Raw genomic sequence first — 23,935 nt, 5'->3', positions numbered from 1 at the left:
GAAAACAAAGACAAAATGATCTATTTATAGTTCAAGAACATATTTGTAGATAAATGTGAACTATATGGGAGACAAACACGCTGCGCATATAGCTCAAAGCTTATCTGTAAATGTTTATTAAAAAACTAATAATGCATGTTGTCACTTCAAAACATAATTTCTAAAATATATGCATGATAAGGAATCACTTGGGGTAAATAAAATAAGACGATATTAAAAATTGCCTCACATAAAAGTATTTTGTGTTATAATTCACTATTATTTCCAATAATGTATTGAATAAGTTAATATATTTATTTTTAGATATGACTTTTTGGTCCCCCGACAAGAGGAGGGTGGACCTGTAAATTTACTCCTGTTCGTTCGTCCGTTCGTCTGTCTGCACTTTTCTCAATAACTATGCTTTGAATTTTTTTTTTAAATTTGGCACAAACATTAAACACGATATGAGTAAAAAAAGTAACAGAACGGATTTTCCGGGGAAACTCTGGTTGCTCCATGGGGGTGCCTTTCGGGTTAAAATGGCTAACATTAACACTTTTGTACTTTTTTAAAATATGATGCCTTGCATTTTTATAAAAGTTGTTACTAACTTATTTCTATATAATTTTGTTTCTCTATACTTCCCGATAACTCGTGGACTCTTTTAGAGTTAATAAACACTCCATATTTTGTTACTATTTTAACATATTTGTCCAAAATTTTATGTGTATGTCTATTTAGCAGTTTTGCATGGTGCTGAACTCAAATTTAAATAATTTTAGGCTTTGGCGACATTTGGGGCTAAATGTGGGGATAGATGATGGACTTGGTCATTTCTTTTTTTACATGTGCAGAACTCAAATTTACATATGTTAATGCCTCAAACTTCACCGTTTGATCATGTTCATATACTCTCTTAGCAACAGCTAAGAGAGTATATACTTATCTGCCGTTGATTTATTATCTTTCATCTTTTCCTCTGGTTCTGGCGTTGTCGTCATCTCCCACACATTGACGTCTGTCGATGGAATGCACGGTCTCACAAGTATAAAAATAAAATAAGAGAAACAAAAGAAAACACAGACTCCGTCACATTTCGTATATGTTGGTTTGGTTCCGAGGAAGGCGTTTGTGATAACATGGTTGAAAATTTTCCCGAGGCGCTAAACGTCTTAGCTATTCTGCCCAAGGTTAAGTTCGTTATATGTCATCTCATTTCGACCTGGTCCAAGCTGTGTTTTTCCTTCCACTGTGTCTGATTCGCAACTGTTTTTAACTTGACCGCCGTCAACCGTCACAGCACCAGGTCTCATCGCAAACCGCTCTCGACTGCCGTAAAACTGCTATAAAAATCATTGCCAATCCTAATACTAAATCGAAATATATTTCAGTTCCTTTTGTTCGTCACACCCTAGCTAATAATTACATTCAGCTTCCTTTGTCTACATCGATGAACAACTTCCTCTCCATTGTTCTGCGTATAAACTATTTTCCCCTCATGTTTTGTCATTCTTTTTCTCTTATTCCCTCTCAGCTCAATATCTGAGTGGGACGTCGATAGTATCACACCACTTCTCTGCAAATTACTAAGCAAATTATATATATATATATATATATATATATATATATATATATATATATACCGATGAAGTAGGTAATAAAAAGGGATCTATGAAAAGTTTTTCACAATACATCTAGATAATAGTATAATTCTATATCCACGGCGTTATTAATATAAAATAAAAGGTTAACGTTATTTCATATATAACATACGAATATCGATAAATATTAAAATACAGATAAACTCGCTAATAAGTCGTTTAATTTAATATTTATTATCCTTGATATAATAGTTTACCTCTCTTTTTATCAATACAAAGATTAAATTTATTTACCTATTTTTGGGCAATGCAATAAAGTACAAAAGCTGTATTGTTTCACATCGCAGTTGCAAATATTGCACTCGTCCCAGTAGTTTTGTCCCACTTTGTATTCTTTTCCTTTATATGAACATACTGCGGATGAAATAAAAACACAAATTATAAGACATATTAAAAATGTTATACTATTATCTCTTTGTTTTTGTTTTTTTTAACGTTTTTATGTTACATTTATTTTTGAAAGGACATTGGTATTTTCTAATACAAATAAGATTTCTTTATAAATAACAAACGGTTTTGTAATTATATTATTGGATGAAGAAAGTCTAATTTCAAATAAACATTTCTAGATTGAATGTTATTAGAATAATGTCTAATTAAATAAAAACGAAGACGTAAGAAGAAAAAATGTAAAAAATATCGAAAAACTGAAAAAAACAACGAAAATAAATTATTTCTTTTACATTTGTTGAAGTGAATATAATGAACACTGACGCTAACGAAATCCTGGGGTAAATAAACAGATCCAAAGTAAATGACAGGAATAATTACGCACCTAGTGGTTCTAGACGCCATTTTGAATTTTGCATTAAATGGCAGTGAATCTTGCGAAGAGTATTCTACTGAAAGTATTATCGATTCAGACACAATATGCTATCGTTGAGTAAATTGATGCGTCTTAGAAAAATCTGTTTTTATTTTACTAATGACCGTCCATGATGGGTTGAACCGTGTAATGTTTTCATATAAATCTTGAAACGAATATATATTTTAAACAAATATCAAATGTATATAAGTTCGAAATTCCTTTTATTTGCACCCTGTCCACAATGAACAAGGTTATGGCAAGGTTTTTGAGATAATAGATTACGTTATTTGTTCGGGCGATTTGAACCCCAAAACATAATTATTATGTTACATTCACGAAGCCATTTTTGACGGGCACTCCGCTAACGTCCGTTTTTCTTGATTCTTCATTTCTCCAAGTAGGGTCCATGCATTAAAACAATATTACCGTGACGATTAAAATGCTTACTATTTTTTTAACATTACGTAATGATGTTTTCGTTAACCACGCGTGGCATTTAGGATATATTCAGTTGATCTCAAAATCAATTTTGTAACTAATATATATTTAAAACAAATCTAAAAAAATATATTAAGTTCGGAATTTCTTTTACTAGTGTGCCGTCTACCATGACAAAATTAAGGTAACGCAAATAATATATCGTGTTATCTTACCTGATCGATTTGAACTTCAGAATATATTTTTATTATTATGTTACATATAGGAAGAGATTTTTAATGAACACTGCGTTTTTGGATATTCTTTATCTCACCAGGTCGACGGGTTATGTTACGGGTTATGTTACGGGTTATGTTACGGGTTATGTTACGGGTTGTATTTGGGACATAAACAGATCGGGTCAAAGAGAGATATAAGGACCGTCTGTCTTCAAAGAGCTTAAATTACACATTCTTCACAAAAAATCTACAAAGAATCTCAAAGTCAATTTCAAATATTCCAAATTTCCTTTAAAACATAATATAGTGGAAGATCCCCACACCCCTGTGAATCGATTACCCAGCCGATAAAAGACGCTAAAAAGCTGTAGCCAGCCAGGCAGAATGCTAATCCTGCAACTACGGCATTCAAAATACGTTCGAGTATCAATATCTTATTGTTCTTTTTGTATCGTTGTACAATAAACTTGTTATAACCTATGCTGTGCGTCCAATCTCAATATTTTATACTGATTATATTCCTTAAGCTATACACCATGAACTAAGATTTTTCACTAAATTTTTAATCAGGACGAACTTTTATCAAATTTGTTGCCGTATGGATCAGCCTATAACTTGTTTTAGGTGTGCTGTTGCAGTTAAAAGCAAACACTAACATAACATATATTCATTACGCAAGTTAAAATACGTTACTCAATTATAAAATGTTACTCAATTATAAAATGTTACTCAATCATAAAACGTTACTCAATCATAAAACGTTACTCAATTATAAAATGTTACTCAATTATAAAACGTTACTAAATTATAAAACGTTACTCAATTATAAAATGTTACTCAATTATAAAATGTTACTCAATCATAAAACGTTACTCAATTATAAAATGTATCTCAATTATAAAACGTTACTCAATCATAAAACGTACTAAATTATAAAATGTTACTCAATTATAAAACGTTACTCAATTATAAAACGTTACTCAATTATAAAATGTTACTCAATTATAAAACGTTATTCAATAATAAAACGTTACTCAATTATAAAACGTTACTCAATTATAAAATGTTACTCAATTATAAAACGTTACTCAATTATAAAATGTAACTCAATTATAACATGTTACGCAATTATAAAATGTTACTCAATTATAAAATATTACTCAACTATAAAATGTTACTCAATCATAAAATGTTACTCAATTATAAAACGTTACTCAATTATAAAACGTTACTCAATTATAAAATGTTACTCAATTATATAATGTTACTCAATTATAAAATGTTACTCAATTATAAAATGTTACTCAATTATAAAATGTTACTTAATTATAAAATGTTACTCAATTATAAAATGTTATTCAATTATAAAACGTTACTCAATTATATAATGTTACTCAACCATAAAACGTTACTCAATCATAAAACGTTACTCAATTATAAACGTTACTCAATTATAAATGTTACTCAATTATAAAATGTTACTCAGTTATAAAATGTTACTTAATTATTAAACGTTACTCAATTATATAATGTTTACCTTTTTGTTGACAATTCTTGTTGGAACAAGTGACATAACCGTTTTGATGGCAGACACACCAATTGCAATTGTCCCTAAAAATGTCCCCAACGTCGTAGCCTTTTCTTTTATACCAACAACCTGTGTTTAAATTAAAGACAAAAGTACAAAACACATTTAAAACTTATGCGATTTACTTCATAAAGTTATATATTTTTTTGATATAAATTTATTTTTGTTCTTAAGTATTCAAGTAACAGTGTTATATTCTAACGAAAACTTCATAATACTGGATAAAACTAGATATGAAATCTACGTGAAAAAATAAATATTTTTTGCGAATATATTGTGAAGATTCTGTGTTAGTAAAGGCAACAAAAACTGAAATAATACAATCATTGCCGTTGTTATAAAAATACATAACGCCTTAAATATAAGCCAGAATTCGCCTGGAGGAAAATAAAACAATACTATGTTAGAAGCATGTATTATATGCATTAATAAACTATTATTACAAATATATTGAATATATTCATTTGGACTTTGATCCATGTTGTTGGTGAAGAACTTGATGAGAAAAAATATAAGCCTTTTTCTGTTTGTCTGTTTTTATTGAATACACAAAAGCTATGCACATCTGTCCTTAATGCCCGAGATAGACCGATTTAAGAGTGAGCTTTGTAAAAAAGCTGCAATTATATATTACAAGCTGGACGCCCGTCGTTGCACAGATGTACAATACGCTTAAACATGATATTTTAATTTATGCAGATTGCGTATGTAATATTACAGAATCAACTCTCTATTGAACATGATACACTACGAGGAATAATTTGCCCTGTAGACTAATTCACAAAAAAACAATAAAATAAATAATAATGATAATGTAGTTCATCAAATTCCGTCTGTGTTTGATTACAATATCACGTCAGCTGATATTTGGGCTTGAAGATAAATGCCCTGGAAACTCACTTCTGATTAATGTTTAGTTTTAAAATATGAAAAAAAAAAATAAATAAATAAAAAATAAATAAATGATTTTAAATTGTACGTCTTCTTTTATCGTAAATTGAATTTATAAGTAAGAAAAAACTAAATGAAAATAGTGAGGTACACCCGGGTTTGAACACTGGATCATTCTACCCGTAGTCGAATGCGCTACCACTAAGCTACATCCCCAGGAAGGAATTATTTTTTAAGGTGTTATTATCTCCTTTGCTGAACCAACCTTAAATATTCCCTTGTAAAAATTATTTTTTATCAATAAGAAAGAAAGTCTACTTCTAGGGTCGGATTTTTTTCGATTTTCGATACTTATCGGATGAATTTCTGACCAAAACATATCTAAGAACACTGCCAGACATATAAATTACATTTGTGCGAAATTTTAAAAAATAGGCTGAGCCGTTTCGGAGACTATAAGAAAGAAACTCACACACACAAGGTGACTTTTATATAATAGTAGATTATATTCATCTTGAATATCTTAATCATTTGTTTATTGTCGTTATATCGCAACAACTTTATCAGTTATAATAATTTTTAAATTGCTAAATATACATGGTGGTGAACAATTATTTGAAAAATACTTCTATAAACGGGTTTTTAACATCACATTAGTACATTACATGGCAATAATATAGGATTACAGTCCTGCATAATGTATGCATCGACATTAATTGCAGATATTAAAAATATTTTAATAATATTATAGGATAATTTATAAAATAATTTTATCAAGTATAATATTCTTTAAATAGCAGAAAATTTCTAGTGGAACAATGACGAACAATTCCAGACTTAATTATGTGTATTATTAAATTGTCAAATCTTGGTAAATTGAGAGAATTTAAAACTTTGCACCGATAACAAGTGACCGGTGGTTTCACATCCGGAAATGATAGAATAATTTAGACGTGCTGCATCACAGAAACGAATAACTCCTTGCTTTATCTCTACCATTCATAAGAACCTGACACCGGGCCAAATTCTCATCTATAGACAAAGCAAACATCCTAGGGTAAGACTGTAAGCGTTTAAAGATGTAGTCAAGAAGTCCACACATTAAAAACGCACGTTATCACACTGTGTGATATCCCTTGAAAAAGGACTGATAACTTACGTTAATCTGCACAAGTATACATCGACGCTCTCTACCGGACGCACCATACGTGTCTCAAATTTCTCCTATGCTAGAGATCAACCTGAGGCAAAGTCTGTGATAAACACTTTTATACGTCGGATCATGACCGATCTCTCACACTTCGTCAGCGAACGCTGACGACTTACAACTTATAACGATTTAAACCCTTCAGACCACATAGGTCGAACACCGATTGCAGATTCCTGATACATTTAATCAGAGCTTTAGTTCACATTTGGACTGGTGCATTTGCTACGAGTTTCTCACTCCTAGACAGCAGTCAAAAGAGCGTCGCCAACCTGATAGGTCTTGAACGGTCATCTAAGTTTCAACCTCTGTCCCTATCGACGAAATATCTGGCTGTCCGCAAGTATTTTAATGGTGGATGCTCTGACGAACTATAAGCCATTGTACTATCATCGACGTAAATAACTCCGACAAACCCGACAAGCTGCAAAATCCAACCCTACATCGTGCAAATCCCAAAATTTAAGAAAGCCTTCTACTCCAATAGTTTCTTCTCCAGAATTTCTAAACTTTGGAATTCCTTTCTGGGTTCCCGCTTTCCCAACTGTACTGACACACAGAAGTTCAAATGTAATGTGAACAGACATCTTGCTGCTCAACTCCCTACATAGCATCCCTGCAATTTATGTCCCCGATAGTAGCCCCCTACATCAAAGTGGCACTGTGCCTTGTTTGGGGTGAAAATATAATTAAAAAAAAAAAAAAATTAATTCGAATTCTGCGAAATGTTTCATATCAATCCGGTCGAGTATTTCTATTCGAAATAGCTTGTGATTTATCAGGCATTAACTTTCATCTGGTTCACTACATTTTTCGACTAATTTCATTTTTAAATGTTGACTAGCAATATGCCCCCCTCTTCTTTCTCTCTCTCTCTCTCCCCCCCCCCTCTCTCTCTCTCTCTCTCTCTCTCTCTCTCTCTCTATCATAGTTTACGGTCGCTTTTAACTGCAATCGCCTTTTCTCACACCATTATCATACTCCACTGTTTAATCGCTATGTATTCTCGTATGCACACTATGGAAACGCATTTAATCCCGATCCCGGCCACGTACCATTCTTTTTGTCAATGGTACCAGGGGTGCGAGACAACTTAAACGGATTAAATGCGAACATTAGCCATCACAGTATGTATATCCATTTCCTTAACTGGAAGGACCAATATCTTTATGAGTTTATTTAAGTTTTTTTTTATATAACTTTATTTTTTCAGATAACACTAATTATTCTAAGACTAATTAGATCATTTTCTAAGATAACTCTCACAGGTGGATGCACATTCCAGGTGAAAAAAAAAGAAAACAAATATAACACCATGCTCAAATACGGAAGAGTTGCAATTTTGAATTAAAGCGTACAAGTGAAGACTGAAAATTTGTTGATTGAAGAATCAATCATTAAAATTGAACGTTGTTTTAAAAGAACATTGTCATCGATGAGTTTCTTTTATTATAAATCTTATTTACCTTTGCGTGGACAATATCTCTTCGTACAATAGATTTTACCATAAAAAAAGCAGATGCATTGATTGCATTCGTCCCAGAATATTTGACCAAAGTTGTATCCGATTCCTTTTTGCCAACAATCTGAGTTGAAAACAAAAATAATATATTGCGAAACATCCAAATTTTTATACAGTTATCTTTATATATTAATGTATCCTTTATTTTAATGCGATATATTTTGAAATTATTATACAGTGGTTTGAAAAAGTTTCAAATGGCTAAAACCACTAATGAAGTTTTTAATAAGATACTCATTATTAGGGTTATAACAACAGCATAATATTGTCATCGTTTTGACTCCCGCCTATGTATCCGTTGATTATTATATGCTTTTATATAGTGATATGGTTTTCGGTTGATAAACTGTATCGGATATATACTCGAGAGTAAAAACAATGATAAGAATATACTGTTTTCATAGCCCTACTCATTATAACTAAGTATGATCCGCAGATTGTTTAATATCTACAAATTAACATAAATTACAGCGGATATATTACTTTACTTTCCTTGAATTAATTCCCGTTTGAAGAAATGTGCGTATTCTTTCATTTAATTCCAAGACAAAATATCGAAAATTTATCAAAATGTGTTGATATGTTTATCCAATGTGTTGGACCACAAAATTATGTCAATCTTTCTTTCTTGTATCATTTGATATTTTCTATAATTTAAGATACATTTTATTTTAAAAAACTCGCTGGAACTAATAATCAGATTCTTATACAATTATCTTCATATATGTATGTACCTTTTATTTTAATACGATAATTTTATATTATACAATTGTTTGAAAAATATTTTAAAAAATGGCTGAAACCACTGATGTAGTTTTTAATATGATACTCATTATATCTGAATATGATTTCTCTCATATTATTTAATATCTACAAATTTGCATCAATTGCAGTGGATTTATTCATTTTCTTTTAATTAATTTCTGTTTGAAGTAATTTATGTTTTCTTTCATTTAATTCCAAGGTATAATTTCGAAATTGTATCTAAACGTGTTGATATGTTTATCTAATGCGTTGGACTACAAATTTTGTCGACCTGTGCTTTCCTGGATAATTTGATATTTTCTATAATTGGAGATATATTTTACTAGCGGGAGAGAGCTAAGTGAACTGGTCGAGATTTTCCATCCTGATTATATATATATATATATATATATATATATATATATATATATATATATATATATTTATATATATATTGGTGTGGGGAAGTCGAGATTTCAAAAGTAAAGAAAACACATTTAGGTGCCATACGCTAGAATCGAAACTGAACCTGTAGCATTCAAAGCTGGTGACTTTACCACTGTACCAAGTGGCACACATATAAACCGATTAAAAATTAAAACTAACAAATAAATTAAAGTTAATGTACAAAATGTTTAATATTCTTAAAATTTTTTACCCATTTTTGACCCTTTAAAAACTATTTTAACCGGCTAAAGACTCGTAAAAAACAGTCCATAAAAAACTATTTGAGGGCTCTAGCGGCGCCATGTAAATTTTAGTTCGGGAGAGATAGAGTTTGAAAAAATGGAGATCGACAGACAGACAAACATAGTGAGTTTTTCGAATAAGAATTTACAAACTCGCTTTAAGTGTCTATTCTCTATGGGGAAGTGGTAAACCAGTAACTTCTGAAACATGAGTTAAAAGTAAGCAGTAATAATTTACCCAGCCGGAATTTATTAGAATCCCTTTGATGCGCCAAGTCTTCCCTAAATAGCTTCATTAAAATCTTAAATAGTCAATTAAAGTTTATCAACGAAAATTGAAAATAGAGATCGGGATAAAGTACGTGACTAAAAATATAATTGGAAATAAGTTTGGAAGACAAACTCTAATCAGAACATTATTAAGTATCTATATTGTTTTAAAAAGGTCATTAGTATAGATGAGAGGGTAAATAGGCTTACGCTATTTTACATATGAGATGAGAACGTTTGATGAACATAAATAACAGAACAGCCCACGAATAGACGTTTAGCTTATATAATGCATTGATTATTAGTGTGATTTCTTACAAAAAGTATTGATTATTAGCGTGATTTCTTATATAAAGTATTGATTATTAGTGTGATTTCTCATATATCATGATTTCTTATATAAAGTATTGATTATTAGTGTGATTTCTTATATAAAGTATTGATTATTAGTGTGATTTCTTATATAAAGTATTGATTATTAGTGTGATTTCTGATATAAAGTATTGATTATTAGTGTGATTTCTGATATAAAGTATTGATTATTAGTGTGATTTCTTATATAAAGTATTGATTATTAGTGTGATTTCTTATATAAAGTATTGATTATTAGTGTGATTTCTCATATGAAGTATTGATTATTAGTGTGATTTCTTATATAAAGTATTGATTATTAGTGTGATTTCTTATATAAAGTATTGATTATTAGTGTGATTTCTCATATGAAGTATTGATTATTAGTGTGATTTCTTATATAAAGTATTGATTATTAGTGTGATTTCTTATATAAAGTATTGATTATTAGTGTGATTTCTTATATAAAGTATTGATTATTAGTGTTATTTCTGATATAAAGTATTGATTATTAGTGTGATTTCTCATATAAAGTATTGATTATTAGTGTGATTTCTTATATAAAGTATTGATTATTAGTGTTATTTCTGATATAAAGTATTGATTATTAGTGTGATTTCTTATATAAAGTATTGATTATTAGTGTTATTTCTTATATAAAGTATTGATTATTAGTGTGATTTCTTATATAAAGTATTGATTATTAGTGTGATTTCTTATATAAAGTATTGATTATTAGTGTGATTTCTTATATAAAGTATTGATTATTAGTGTGATTTCTCATATGAAGTATTGATTATTAGTGTTATTTCTTATATAAAGTATTGATTATTAGTGTGATTTCTTATATAAAGTATTGATTATTAGTGTGATTTCTTATATAAAGTATTGATTATTAGTGTTATTTCTTATATAAAGTACTGATTATTAGTGTGATTTCTTATATAAAGTATTGGTTATTAGTGTGATTTCTTATATAAAGTATTGATTATTAGTGTTATTTCTGATATAAAGTATTGATTATTAGTGTGATTTCTGATATAAAGTATTGATTATTAGTGTGATTTCTTATATAAAGTATTGATTATTAGAGTGATTTCTCATATGAAGTATTGATTATTAGTGTTATTTCTTATATAAAGTACTGATTATTATTGTGATTTCTTATATAAAGTATTGATTATTAGTGTGATTTCTTATATAAAGTATTGATTATTAGTGTGATTTCTGATATAAAGTATTGATTATTAGTGTGATTTCTTATATAAAGTATTGATTATTAGTGAGATTTCTTATATAAAGTATTGATTATTAGTGTGATTTCTGATATAAAGTATTGATTATTAGTGTGATTTCTTATATAAAGTATTGATTATTAGTGTGATTTCTTATATAAAGTATTGATTATTAGTGTGATTTCTGATATAAAGTATTGATTATTAGTGTGATTTCTTATATAAAGTATTGATTATTAGTGAGATTTCTTATATAAAGTATTGATTATTAGTGTTATTTCTTATATAAAGTACTGATTATTAGTGTGATTTCTTATATAAAGTATCGATTATTAGTGTGATTTCTGATATAAAGTATTGATTATTAGTGTGATTTCTCATATGAAGTATTGATTATTAGTGTTATTTCTTATATAAAGTATTGATTATTAGTGTTATTTCTTATATAAAGTATTGATTATTAGTGTGATTTCTGATATAAAGTATTGATTTTTAGTGTGATTTCTTATATAAAGTATTGATTATTAGTGTGATTTCTTATATAAAGTATTGATTATTAGTGTTATTTCTGATATAAAGTATTGATTATTAGTGTGATTTCTTATATAAAGTATTGATTATTAGTGTTATTTCTTATATAAAGTATTGATTATTAGTGTGATTTCTTATATAAAGTATTGATTATTAGTGTGATTTCTTATATAAAGTATTGATTATTAGTGTGATTTCTTATATAAAGTATTGATTATTAGTGTGATTTCTTATATAAAGTATTGATTATTAGTGTGATTTCTTATATAAAGTATTGATTATTAGTGTTATTTCTGATATAAAGTATTGATTATTAGTGTTATTTCTGATATAAAGTATTGATTATTAGTGTGATTTCTTGTATAAAGTATTGATTATTAGTGTGATTTCTCATATGAAGTATTGATTATTAGTGTTATTTCTGATATAAAGTATTGATTATTAGTGTGATTTCTTATATAAAGTATTGATTATTTGTGTGATTTCTTATATAAAGTATTGATTATTAGTGTGATTTCTTATATAAAGTATTGATTATTAGTGTGATTTCTTATATAAAGTATTGATTATTAGTGTGATTTCCTATATAAAGTATTGATTATTAGTGTTATTTCTGATATAAAGTATTGATTATTAGTGTTATTTCTTATATAAAGTATTGATTATTAGTGTGATTTCTTATATAAAGTATTGATTATTAGTGTGATTTCTCATATGAAGTATTGTATTATTAGTGTTATTTCTGATATAAAGTATTGATTATTAGTGTTATTTCTTATATAAAGTATTGATTATTAGTGTGATTTCTTATATAAAGTATTGATTATTAGTGTGATTTCTTATATAAAGTATTGATTATTAGTGTGATTTCTTATATAAAGTACTGATTATTAGTGTGATTTCTTATATAAAGTATTGATTATTAGTGTGATTTCTTATATAAAGTATTGATTATTAGTGTGATTTCTTATATAAAGTATTGATTATTAGTGTGATTTCCTATATAAAGTATTGATTATTAGTATGATTTCTTATATAAAGTTTTGATTATTAGTGTGATTTCATTTATAAAGTATTGATTATTAGCGTGATTTCTTATATAAAGTATTGATTATTAGTGTGATTTATTATATAAAGTATTGATTATTAGTGTGATTTCTTATATAAATTATTGATTATTAGCGTGATTTCCGGAGATATCGTTATAGTTAAAGTATAGGTCAATTCTATTTACCGTGTGGCAGACAATCAGTTTTGGTACAAATGACGTTATCGTTACCAAGACACATGCACTCATTGCAGTCGTCCCAGAAGCGTTCTTCATATTTGTAGTTGTGTCCTTTATACGTACATCCTAGAAACAAAATTTAAAAAAAATTAAAAAATTACTAAAACAACTCATTAAAAATGTTGTGCAAAAATTTGCTGACTTTATGTTTGCTTTTCACACGAATACTATTTTCTTAATTAATATTGATGCTTCCGTTTAGTCTCGAGAGCGAAAAATGGATACTTTCTGTATGGGCAGCTGCACGTGTAATTATGTGGCAACGGTTGCACAATCCCCAACCACACTTTTCCTGAACCGGCATTGCTTGAGTCAGTGGAAAGGAGAAGTCCAGGACGACGGGATCCGATGCCGAGATAAGCAAAGAGTACAAACAGCACCTGCAAGTTCCAAATTGTCACCCATATGGTACTGGACAAGCTCATCGCTGCTTAACTTCGGTGATCTGACGGGAACCAATGTGCCAAACGTGATTATGCCGTATCTAATTAATACCAAACCATATTATAATTTAAAAATCCCTACTATGAGAGAAAAAAATGCGCTCTGCGCAAATGGCTCGCATCATTCCTTCAGGTTTTCATCATGCAACAAAAGAAATCTAATAAATGCTGATATATATTTTTCTATACAGGAAATAATGAAGGCAAATGGGATGAAGTGTTTACCTGAAGAAGCAAGGATAAACTTCAATCTTATATAAGTACCAGTATTTATATATATTGATATATTAATCCCAGCCAAATAAAAAAAGCTCAATAATAATATAATAGTGAATAGAGCTTGTTATAAAAGAAAATAAAATAAAGCTGTAAGTTAAAATGTACAATTAATTTTTTTGTTCGACAGAATACTCCCCAATTTTTTTTTTCCAAAGTCCTTATTCTGCAGAGTTTCAAAGAATGCTACACACATTGCCGCTCGAAATTATAACAAGATAAGACCAGGATCGGTTTACAAAGTGCAAAAAAAAAGTATTTGGTATTTATGAATAGTTATGTTCGGGGTATGTAAAATACGACTCAATAAACTAAATAAAAAAATGTTGACAACAACGCAGGAATGGAAAAATTTAAATGCCGTTGATAATGATATGAATGAAATCTAGTTAGTCAAAAAGTACATACCTCGTCGCATATCCAAAAATGAACATGATTGAACCTTTTGTCCCAGTAGATTTTATAAAAATGGAGGAATGCCCATGCATACAAATATAAGAATCTACGGCACAGAACAATTTACTCATACTAAAAAGTGATTCTTATTAAAATCGATAATTGTTTTTTTTTTTTACTAAATTATCATGCGAAACCAATTATTTAAGAAACTAAAATCTTTTTGTAAAATAATATTTTCTAGCGTAATATTTTCAGACAAAAATGTAACGACAAGGAAACTGATACGTAATATTAAAGCAACAATGGAAAAAGGAAATTAAAAGTGAGATTTAAATAAAGGAACCGTGAAAATTGAAAGCCGGAATGAAAACGAAAAATTTCCTACACAGATGTTGAAGTTAAAAAATGAAATAAACTTGATAACAATTGATGCAGATAACATCTTTCTGCATAATTGTTAGTTTTGATTTTTTCTTATCTTCTCAGAAGAATATTTTTGGGCGTATTTTATTTAAGGATTTCTTAAAATTTCTTGTAATCGATGATTTCATGGACACATTTTAAGAATATTTGTTCTTGCTTTTTTACTAATAGACATTTCAGATGGATTGAATTGTAAAATGTGTTCAAAATAACAATCAAACTCAAATAAATATAAAAAATATATAATATAAAAATTAACAGTTTTTTATTTGCATCCAATCCACAATAAGCTAAGTTAATACAATGAGTTCTTGTAACGTTAATAACCGATGACATTATTTCCCTTGATCGATTTTAACTTCAAAATATGTTTTATTTATTATGTTGCATATATTAAGTCATTTTTGATGGGTACTATGTTGTTGGCAACATTTCGCAGGAAAAAGGTGAGAAAAGGCCCTTAATACATTTCATCGTGCAGACGAGCACATTCATTAAACTTTTATTATATTTTATTTACTCTTCTTATGGGCATTTTTTTATTATTTTTTTCGACATGTTGGTTAAATTTCACATCTAGAAAGTGTAAACATTTTACTGCTTGTGCATCTGTACAGAAATTGATAAGAAAATGTTCCAATGAGTTCCTTATCTGATTAATAACAAGTTATGATATTTTATTCTGCAACATATGAATAAATTAATCACGGGAATATTTACTACGACTCTGTTCTTTCTTTAACATAGGGCGGATGTAAATGCACGAGAAGTGATGTTACCAGTGAAGTAAAAGGTTTATAAAAAATAGGACAAAGATGTTCATAACGTTTGAAATCTCGAGGGAGACGAGATAAAGTTCGAGATCTCAAGAAAGAAGTAGAGAACGTTCTAGATTGCGTGGATGACGTCCAGCTGTACCAAAGAGGAAAGTAGTTGGAATTGTTTCCTCTTCTTTGTCGTCGTCGGCTATTCTACGATTGAAACTTGTACGATTGAAACAATGAGTGTTGATCCGCGGACAACATTTGTCCGCTTCGAAACAATTTCAACGAGGAGGCTTGCATTTGAAAACGGCTTAAAGATTATGCGTAAAGTAGATCCAAAAACAAATATATATTCATGATGTAACATATTATATGTGATGAAAATCTACTGACCTTAAAATTCAAAATGGAAACTATATAAACTTACATTACAATTTCACGGGCAATTTTGATAAAAAATCAAACTACGGATAAACACGCTAGTGAGTCATAGACTTCTTATTTAAAGAATTATTTGTTAACGTTGAATATAATTTTGGGAGATACATTTATTGTCAATAAAATTTATATTTATTGACATTTTGGTGGACAAGCTTCTAATAAACACGCGAGTGAACCATAGAAGTTTAATCATGTATTATGTTTGAATGATTAATTTGAAAATTGAAAAGGAAGAAATTATGTTTAGTTACCTTTTGGTAGACAGACTCGTTTGGTGCAGTCGACTCCATTCTTGCGGCAGACGCATTCATTGCAACCATCGTTAAAACGTTCTCCATAGTTGTATCCTTTTCCTTTATGCCAACAATCTGGATGGAATAGAAAGATAAAAAATACAAAATACATTATTTGATATGATTTTCTTCATAAATTTATTTACCTTCACTTTTTATTTGTTTTCCAATGGCAATGTTATACGAATGAGACTTCTTTGCAATTCCAGATAACACTCCTATCAAGATATGAACTCTAGATGAAACATTTACAAATTGAAATAAATCTACTGCTCACATAGTTTGATGTTTTCGGTTGCTTGGTTGGTTGTTTTTTTACGGCATATCAACCCTTTTCAGGTTATTTAATGCCAAATCCAAAGATATTGAAGAAATGTTTTTTAATAGAATATATTTGTTGTTTTCAAGTCAATTTCTATTCAACCGATAGTTGGGACCCTATGATCTATTTCTAAGCCTCTCTTTAAGAAAAATGTCTGATTCTCAGCCATATTGTATTCATAGTCGGTCAAGTAGATTAACTATTCAGCCATTGTATACTAAACCAATTTATTGTATAATGTGAGGAGCGGGAGCACGTTTTCTTGTTATGGTTGTCAGGTTTAGAACTAGCAAAAACGAAGTGGTAGAAAAGTCAACGTTAATTCTTATTAGAATATAGTTTTACATAAATTAAACTTTCCCCATTATTTCCACACCACTTATCAAAATGTGAATATCAATTCAGATAAAGAATGGAATCGGAAACACCTATTGCATATTCATATGTTAAGATAATTCTCAGATAGTAATCTAAGTGTCTGGATTGTTTAAAAATTCTACAAACCTAAAGGAAATTATAAAATGGCTGACATTACTTCATACAGGAAAATGTCTACATAAGATAAATACTAAAATGAAGATAGACTTGTGAAAGGATCGTGACTTTATAGAATATATATTATCCATGAGTATAATTTTCTGGAATTATTTTTATTGTCAATAATTATTTTATTTACCTTTTTTTACACAACTCATTTTGGTGCAACTGACTTTACCATTAGGAGAGCAGATGCATCCGTTGCACTTGTCCCAAAAACTTGTTCCATATTTGTACCATTTTCTTCTATAATAACACCCTTAAAATAAAAATAATAATTACAAAACACATTCAGAATTTTTAAAAAATTGGGTTTTAAATGTATTTACGTTTTGTTTGTTATATTAATCTTCAAGAAAAAAAAATGTTATCTCATAATATAAATACAATTTCTGTCTAATTCAAGAAACCCCGCAAGTGAAATTGAACGCGACGAAAAAATTGTTTTATTATTATTTAAATAGGCAGGCATATTCTTGAAAATGGACACCACCGACGATTTTAACGTTGATGGCGTTTAATTGCATAATGGATATTTCCTTAGCCACGGTTTGCATTTGTGATAAAATTAAAATGGGGAAACGGAGATTGTATTTTGTGTTTGAAGATATTACATGACACATTATCATGAAAATCAACTAAACAATAGAATTCCGATACAAAATCAATCTAATATATATATTAGAAAAGCTCAGGTGTTTCAGTCAAAATTTTCAGGAATACAAGGCGCTGTATATCATCTTCCCATGACCGAGATATACATGCGACTTGAGAGTCTTTATGAATTTAATATCTCCTTTAAACTTCCTCCTCTGGAGAAAGCCAGCATGACCCATGGCTGATACCACTCCGGGTATTATCGGGTCATTATGTACTATATGAATAAATTGACACCGTTATCATTCATTATGGCCGCATTCTTTGCCAAGCTCCAATCAATTTACAGATGTCTAAGGGATAGTACGCGAAACAGATAGAAAACACACAATCTCTAATCATTAATTAATATATTATTCGCGATAAATGACTACCATTATTTGTTTTATTTAATTATTTATGGACTATTATTCTCATCTCCTAGTTGCTTTTTCGCGACGTTTCGGCCAATAATCTCCCTGGCCTTCGTCAGGTTGTTAACCGCGACCGAATAGAAATGTCAAATCTGCCAACTACATCAACAGGAATTACTGCCTTAAATAAAATAAATAATACAAATTACTCATCTCAAAAGAATTCCCAATTAATTCAATAATATACCATTCGGTAAGGACGCGACAATGGAAGAACAAAATAAAAATGTGGATTTATAAGACCATAAAGCAAAACCTTGATAGCCTTTAGGGGCCCGTGGCGCAGTGGATAGAGATGCGGAAATATCTACGGCTCCAGATGAGCATTGTCTGAAGATAGATTATGGTAGTCTTGGTGGTAAGAGAAATTATTTAACATACTGTACAATACCTGTCGATAGTATGTGAAATTGTTTCATGTATGTATTTAAATACCCGTCCGAGGGTAGGTAAAATTATTTCAAATATGTGTTGTATATTACCCATCCCCTCAAAGGAAACATTATTTCATATATATGGTATAAATTACTTATCCTAAATAAGGTACAATTATTTGATACATGTAATACCAGTCCTAGGGTAGGTAAAATATTCTTTTGCTCGAAAAAGCTAATGATACATAGACATTAAGAATTTCTCTATCCGGAGAATAACAAATATGTTCAAAATCAACTTCAATTTTCTCATTGTTCATACGGCCCCGAGCAACGCCGGGTAGCACCGCTAGTTTATCATAAAAAAGAAATCAAATATACTTACTTCTTCGTGGACAAGTTTTTTTGTGACAGTTTACTTTACCCTTAAAAACACAGACGCACGAATTGCAACCATCTTTAAATCTTTGTCGGAGATGGTAACCCTTTCCTTTATGCCAACAAACTGGGTTAAAAACAAATACAAGAATAAAAAAAGCATATTAAAATTTCATGGTTTTGTTTCTAAATATTCACGTTTTTTGTCCTTTCAATCTTAATCTATATAATTATAAACCTCAAATGACATTGTAACGATTTACGGCTTACGGTTGCGCATGCGTAAATAAACATAAAGCCGTAAGGTAATATAGAAATGAACGATATAAAAAAAGCAGAAAGTATTAACAATTGTTTATTTGGATAATTTAAACGCGAAAAAAAATGGAACGCTGAAAACGTACACAGTAAAACAATACACTTTATTGTTGCGTTGATTATTTATTTGTAACGCAAATTAAAAAACATATTTACAAATAAAAAATCAACGCGACAATAAAACGTATTGTTTTACTGTGTATGTTTTCAGCGACCCAATTGTTTTTCTACGCGTTTAAATTAAAAGATATATCAAAATTTAAATTTAACTTTAAGTATTATGGTATCTGTTCAATGCACATTTACCTATAAGTATGGCAAACCATTTATAGTTCAATGGCTGTAAGTTTTTGTTTTCACAAATAAACAATTATAAACAGAACGACTCATAGAAATCTATCTATATTCTTTTTTCATTTTAATATACTTTCATAGAAATGTTTCTGTTATGTCACAAAAACTATTTTCTTTACGTCACAAGTGTCACGCTCATACATTAATTCCATAGCTAATATAACATACTGACCCAACGGATCATGGGTAGTTTAATATTTTAATAAATACCAGATTTATTTCTAATCAATGAAATTACTCACACTTGACTGTGAACCATACGGGAAAAATCATAAAATAATATACGCTAAAGCTTCCGGTTTGAAAACATAATGATAACACACTAGAACCTTGAACATCATGACTGTTATTGATATAAAACATAACTAAAATGTCGGTAAATAATGGTGAACATATAAGACCCTGGCATACGTTAAAGTATTATTTGAATTATATTATTGCAAGTGATTGATTACATGAATAAAACGTGTTCATTTTTACTTCCACCAATGATATTGCTTAGCAACGCGATATTAAAATATTAGCATTAATTCCTTTGTGCGTTTGTATAGAAAACCCAAATAATATGTAAATACACCTTCATGACATGGCATTAATATAAAAGATCAATTTAAGATTACGTATCATCTAAAAACTTATAGATTTATAATTTTGCGTTCACTTTGAGTACCTTTGTATACTATTATGCATAATGTAATCATGTATTCGTTTATTATAGCAATGCCACACCATTTTTCTCAGTTATGATATTCCGTAAATCGGTAATTATGTCATGTCAGTGGGTATTGTCTACGGAAAGCTACTGGTACCCCCCTAAAGTTAATGTGCGATAAAAGGATGTAAAATTTATCGTTTCCTCATTTTTTAAGAACATGGTATCAAGTATTAGTATTCGTTCGTTTGTCTGTTTATATAGAAGACACAAAGTACTATGTAAATACGTCTATAAGACATGACGGTAATACGAGAGACCAATTTAAGATTATGTATTGATTGACATAAAGTTCCTATTTACAATGCCTCCCCACGGGACAGAGTTAGACACCAGGGTCGTTTATTAACGTGGGAAAAAGGAACAAAAATTAAAAATTGTCTCAGGCGTAGAGGACTTATCCACTGACAGAGAATAAGAAATTGAAGTGCATCATCTGAAGAACAGATACTACATTTTGATCTCGGCCCAGTTGTATTCTACTATAATTGCCTGCATATACTATTATACATAACGAAATAATATATTCTGTGTTCTGCTTCGTTATTTATTTGCAGTACAGTAGATGACAATAGTCTAAGATTGCGATCTGGCGTGATGAAAGCACACGCATCAGAGTAAGAATCGAATATCCTCTCTTTCCCAATATATTACATTGCAAATTCTTTATTAATATTAACCCAGAAACTGGAATCTAATTTTAGATCATTCGAATTCGAAAGAGTCACTCAAAATTACAAACTTAACGCATCTCTTTCGGTGGTCAACCTGTTGTTTTATTTCGGCCGGCATTTTCAGAGATTACACGTTTTTTTACATCTTGGCTGTCTGAAATGACGCCGCTCACCGCGTCATTTTGAGTCGTCCGTTCTCTCTGATGTCCAGCTAACGATTGTCTAGAATCTCCCCAAATCTACATTTCATCATGTGTCTTTACGTGTCTCAGACTAAGCTGATCTAACCCCAATCTAGTTATTTGTTTATGCAAATCCAAAAATAATATTTACATCTATTTTCTATTTTCATATTCCTTTTGCGATATTATATATCGATCATTTTTCCCAATTTGTTTATTTTTCTAATCATAATAATTTATTCAGCGATCCGACGTCGCTCGAATCAATCAATTAATAATAATAATAATAATAATAATAATAATAATAATAATGGTTTGACCCTTGTCACAGTTTATGCAGATACTACGCTATGATCACAGCCCAAAGGGTCACAACATTACATTTTTACTAATTCTTGATCTGGTCACTATTGGTACAATTTCCCCACCCAACTCCCTGATTTTACCAAATGCTTGATCCCAAGACAAACTATTGAACATGTTATTATACATCGATTTTTTTTTCTTTCATGTTTTATCACGTTTTTTTTTTTAAATTATATATTTTATAGCAAATTATTAATTTTCAGTAAAACTTTATTGTACTGTCTTCCATTATCGATAGCAATCTTTTGTCTCTTCAGACAATCGCATTCTGCACTTAGTTTGTTTTTCTCATCGACTGCTATGGCTAAATAGTCCGCTTTTAGATGTTGCTGCATTCATAGTAAATAAGGAATGGTGGGGTGGCAAGGGTTGACTGTATCCTCTCTCGTCTGTTGATTCTCTTTTCTTCAGATTTTTTTTCTCTCTTCTTTTCTGCTAATTTGATGCCGTCCTTGACCATTGTTCGCCAAGCTGTGCAATCGTAAACCTCTGACTCGAGATCTCGAGGCTAAATTCCACGTCTTTAGGTCTCTGTTGCAGATGTCCTTGTAGCGCCATACAGGATGCCCGTTATTCTCTAGCAACTTTGGTTGCTTGTGGAGACAACTGTCAGCTCTAGAAAATAGCAGGCATTTCGACCGTGATCAAAATGAAATAATCTGGTTTCGGTTGTTTCATTGTGTGGCATTAGAATCTATCGGTTGTCATTGTAAACACTGGTAGTTACGGGCGATTAGTGCTGGTTTGGGACGTGTACTGGTGGGCACTGACTGCTTCTGCAACTCTCAGTCACTGAAGACCATGACTAGTATCAACCTCCATTGGACTGCTCTGAACTGAAGTCGTCTGTCTTTAAATGTCGGACATTGTGAGGTATTGTCATCAACTGTTTATTACTGGATGTGTGTGGCAAGGATTAATGATCACTGGTGGTTAATGCAGTTTTGAGGTGGTTGTGTTTATTGGTGGGCACTGGCTGTTAACAACTATTACTCTCGTTCTCGATCGTTCACTATTAGTCACTGGTGGATATGACCAGTATTGGCTTCTATTGGACTGCTCTAAAATGAATCTGTCTTCAATGGTGAGCAATGTTGGTAATTGGCGTTTGCAGGTGGGTTTACTGGCGAGCACTGGGCTTCTTCTGTATCATTCTCAGTCACCGTCGATCATGACCAATATCAGCCTCCATTAAGTCTGCTATGAAATGAAATCGCCCATCTCCAATTGTCAGGCACTGTCTTCAAATGTCGAGTATTCAAATCCAGTAAATGTCGCTCAGTGGTGGGCACTATTCGTCACTGGCGGCTATGATGAGAACGACCATCCATTGTGGGGCATTTTTGATCACAGGCAGTTATAATGGTGATGTATGGTTATGATGGTAATTGATAGTTGATGTGATTAGTTCTCTTTAAAGGTGGTTACTGTCATTTCTTTATAAAAACGAGCACTGGCGGACACAATAACCCACTAACAGACACAGTTATCAACCTGCCGACAAATACCCTGTCTTCAATTGTCGGGTACTGTTATCCAGTGGCGAGCACAGTCATCCAGTGGCGAGCGCTGTTCGTCACTGGTTTTCATGACAGTGAGTGTCGTAATAGGATATCGGTGCTCTATTTAAGTGGTTACTGGCGGTCACTGATTTGAAGGCGATTACTACTCTTTTGAGGCGGTTACTAACGGTTATTAACGTTAAGACACTGATTGCCTTTACAAGTGTCGATCACTAGCGATAACTCTTGAACAAAGGTGTTCATTACCAATGTCGTGTTTTGTTCCGAGCCTGTGTAAAGCAAGGAGGACTATATTCTTTCTTCTACGCAATCTTGATTTGCTGCGTTGGTGTAGATATTTTTTGAAATGATGCAGTATAAATACTGTGCTATTTTTATATGAGGTTCAATTTTAATTTAAAATTCTACGATACTAGCAGGGAGTCCGGCATTGCCCGGTCGCAAAACCCGCGTAAATATCATGTTTTGATTAATACAGATTTCGTATTTATTATAATATTATATTGGGCCCAATATATTATAATAATTTTAAAAGTTAAAAAAAAAAGATGACTCACGGGCTACCACCGAGAATAGAAACTCAAACGTTCAACTTATGATTCATTTTTCCTTTGCCGTTAATGTTTAAAATAATATGCAAATTAGCTAGATTTTTTGCTAGTG

At 30.4% G+C, this 23,935-nt stretch overlaps 1 protein-coding gene across 1 annotated transcript in view; it reads right to left on the bottom strand.

The window, feature by feature from the left end:
- LOC145291111 (uncharacterized) overlaps positions 1-23,935 on the bottom strand; it is a 103,094-nt gene that overhangs the window by 48,341 nt on the left and 30,818 nt on the right. The window contains exons 9-15 of the mRNA XM_080136627.1: positions 19,151-19,270; positions 17,461-17,580; positions 16,421-16,537; positions 13,370-13,489; positions 8,260-8,379; positions 4,645-4,764; positions 1,878-1,997 (exon numbers count right to left, since the gene is read on the bottom strand). Of these exons, the coding sequence (XP_079992753.1) occupies positions 1,878-1,997; positions 4,645-4,764; positions 8,260-8,379; positions 13,370-13,489; positions 16,421-16,537; positions 17,461-17,580; positions 19,151-19,270 (837 nt within the window). The remainder of the gene's footprint in view (positions 1-1,877; positions 1,998-4,644; positions 4,765-8,259; positions 8,380-13,369; positions 13,490-16,420; positions 16,538-17,460; positions 17,581-19,150; positions 19,271-23,935) is intronic.

The sequence above is a fragment of the Euprymna scolopes genome, chromosome 12 (genome assembly GCF_053919585.1).
Source record: "Euprymna scolopes isolate OS-2025 chromosome 12, ASM5391958v1, whole genome shotgun sequence".
NCBI classification, from domain to species: Eukaryota; Metazoa; Mollusca; class Cephalopoda; order Sepiida; family Sepiolidae; genus Euprymna; species Euprymna scolopes.
This window is presented reverse-complemented; position numbering and strand designations above follow the sequence as displayed.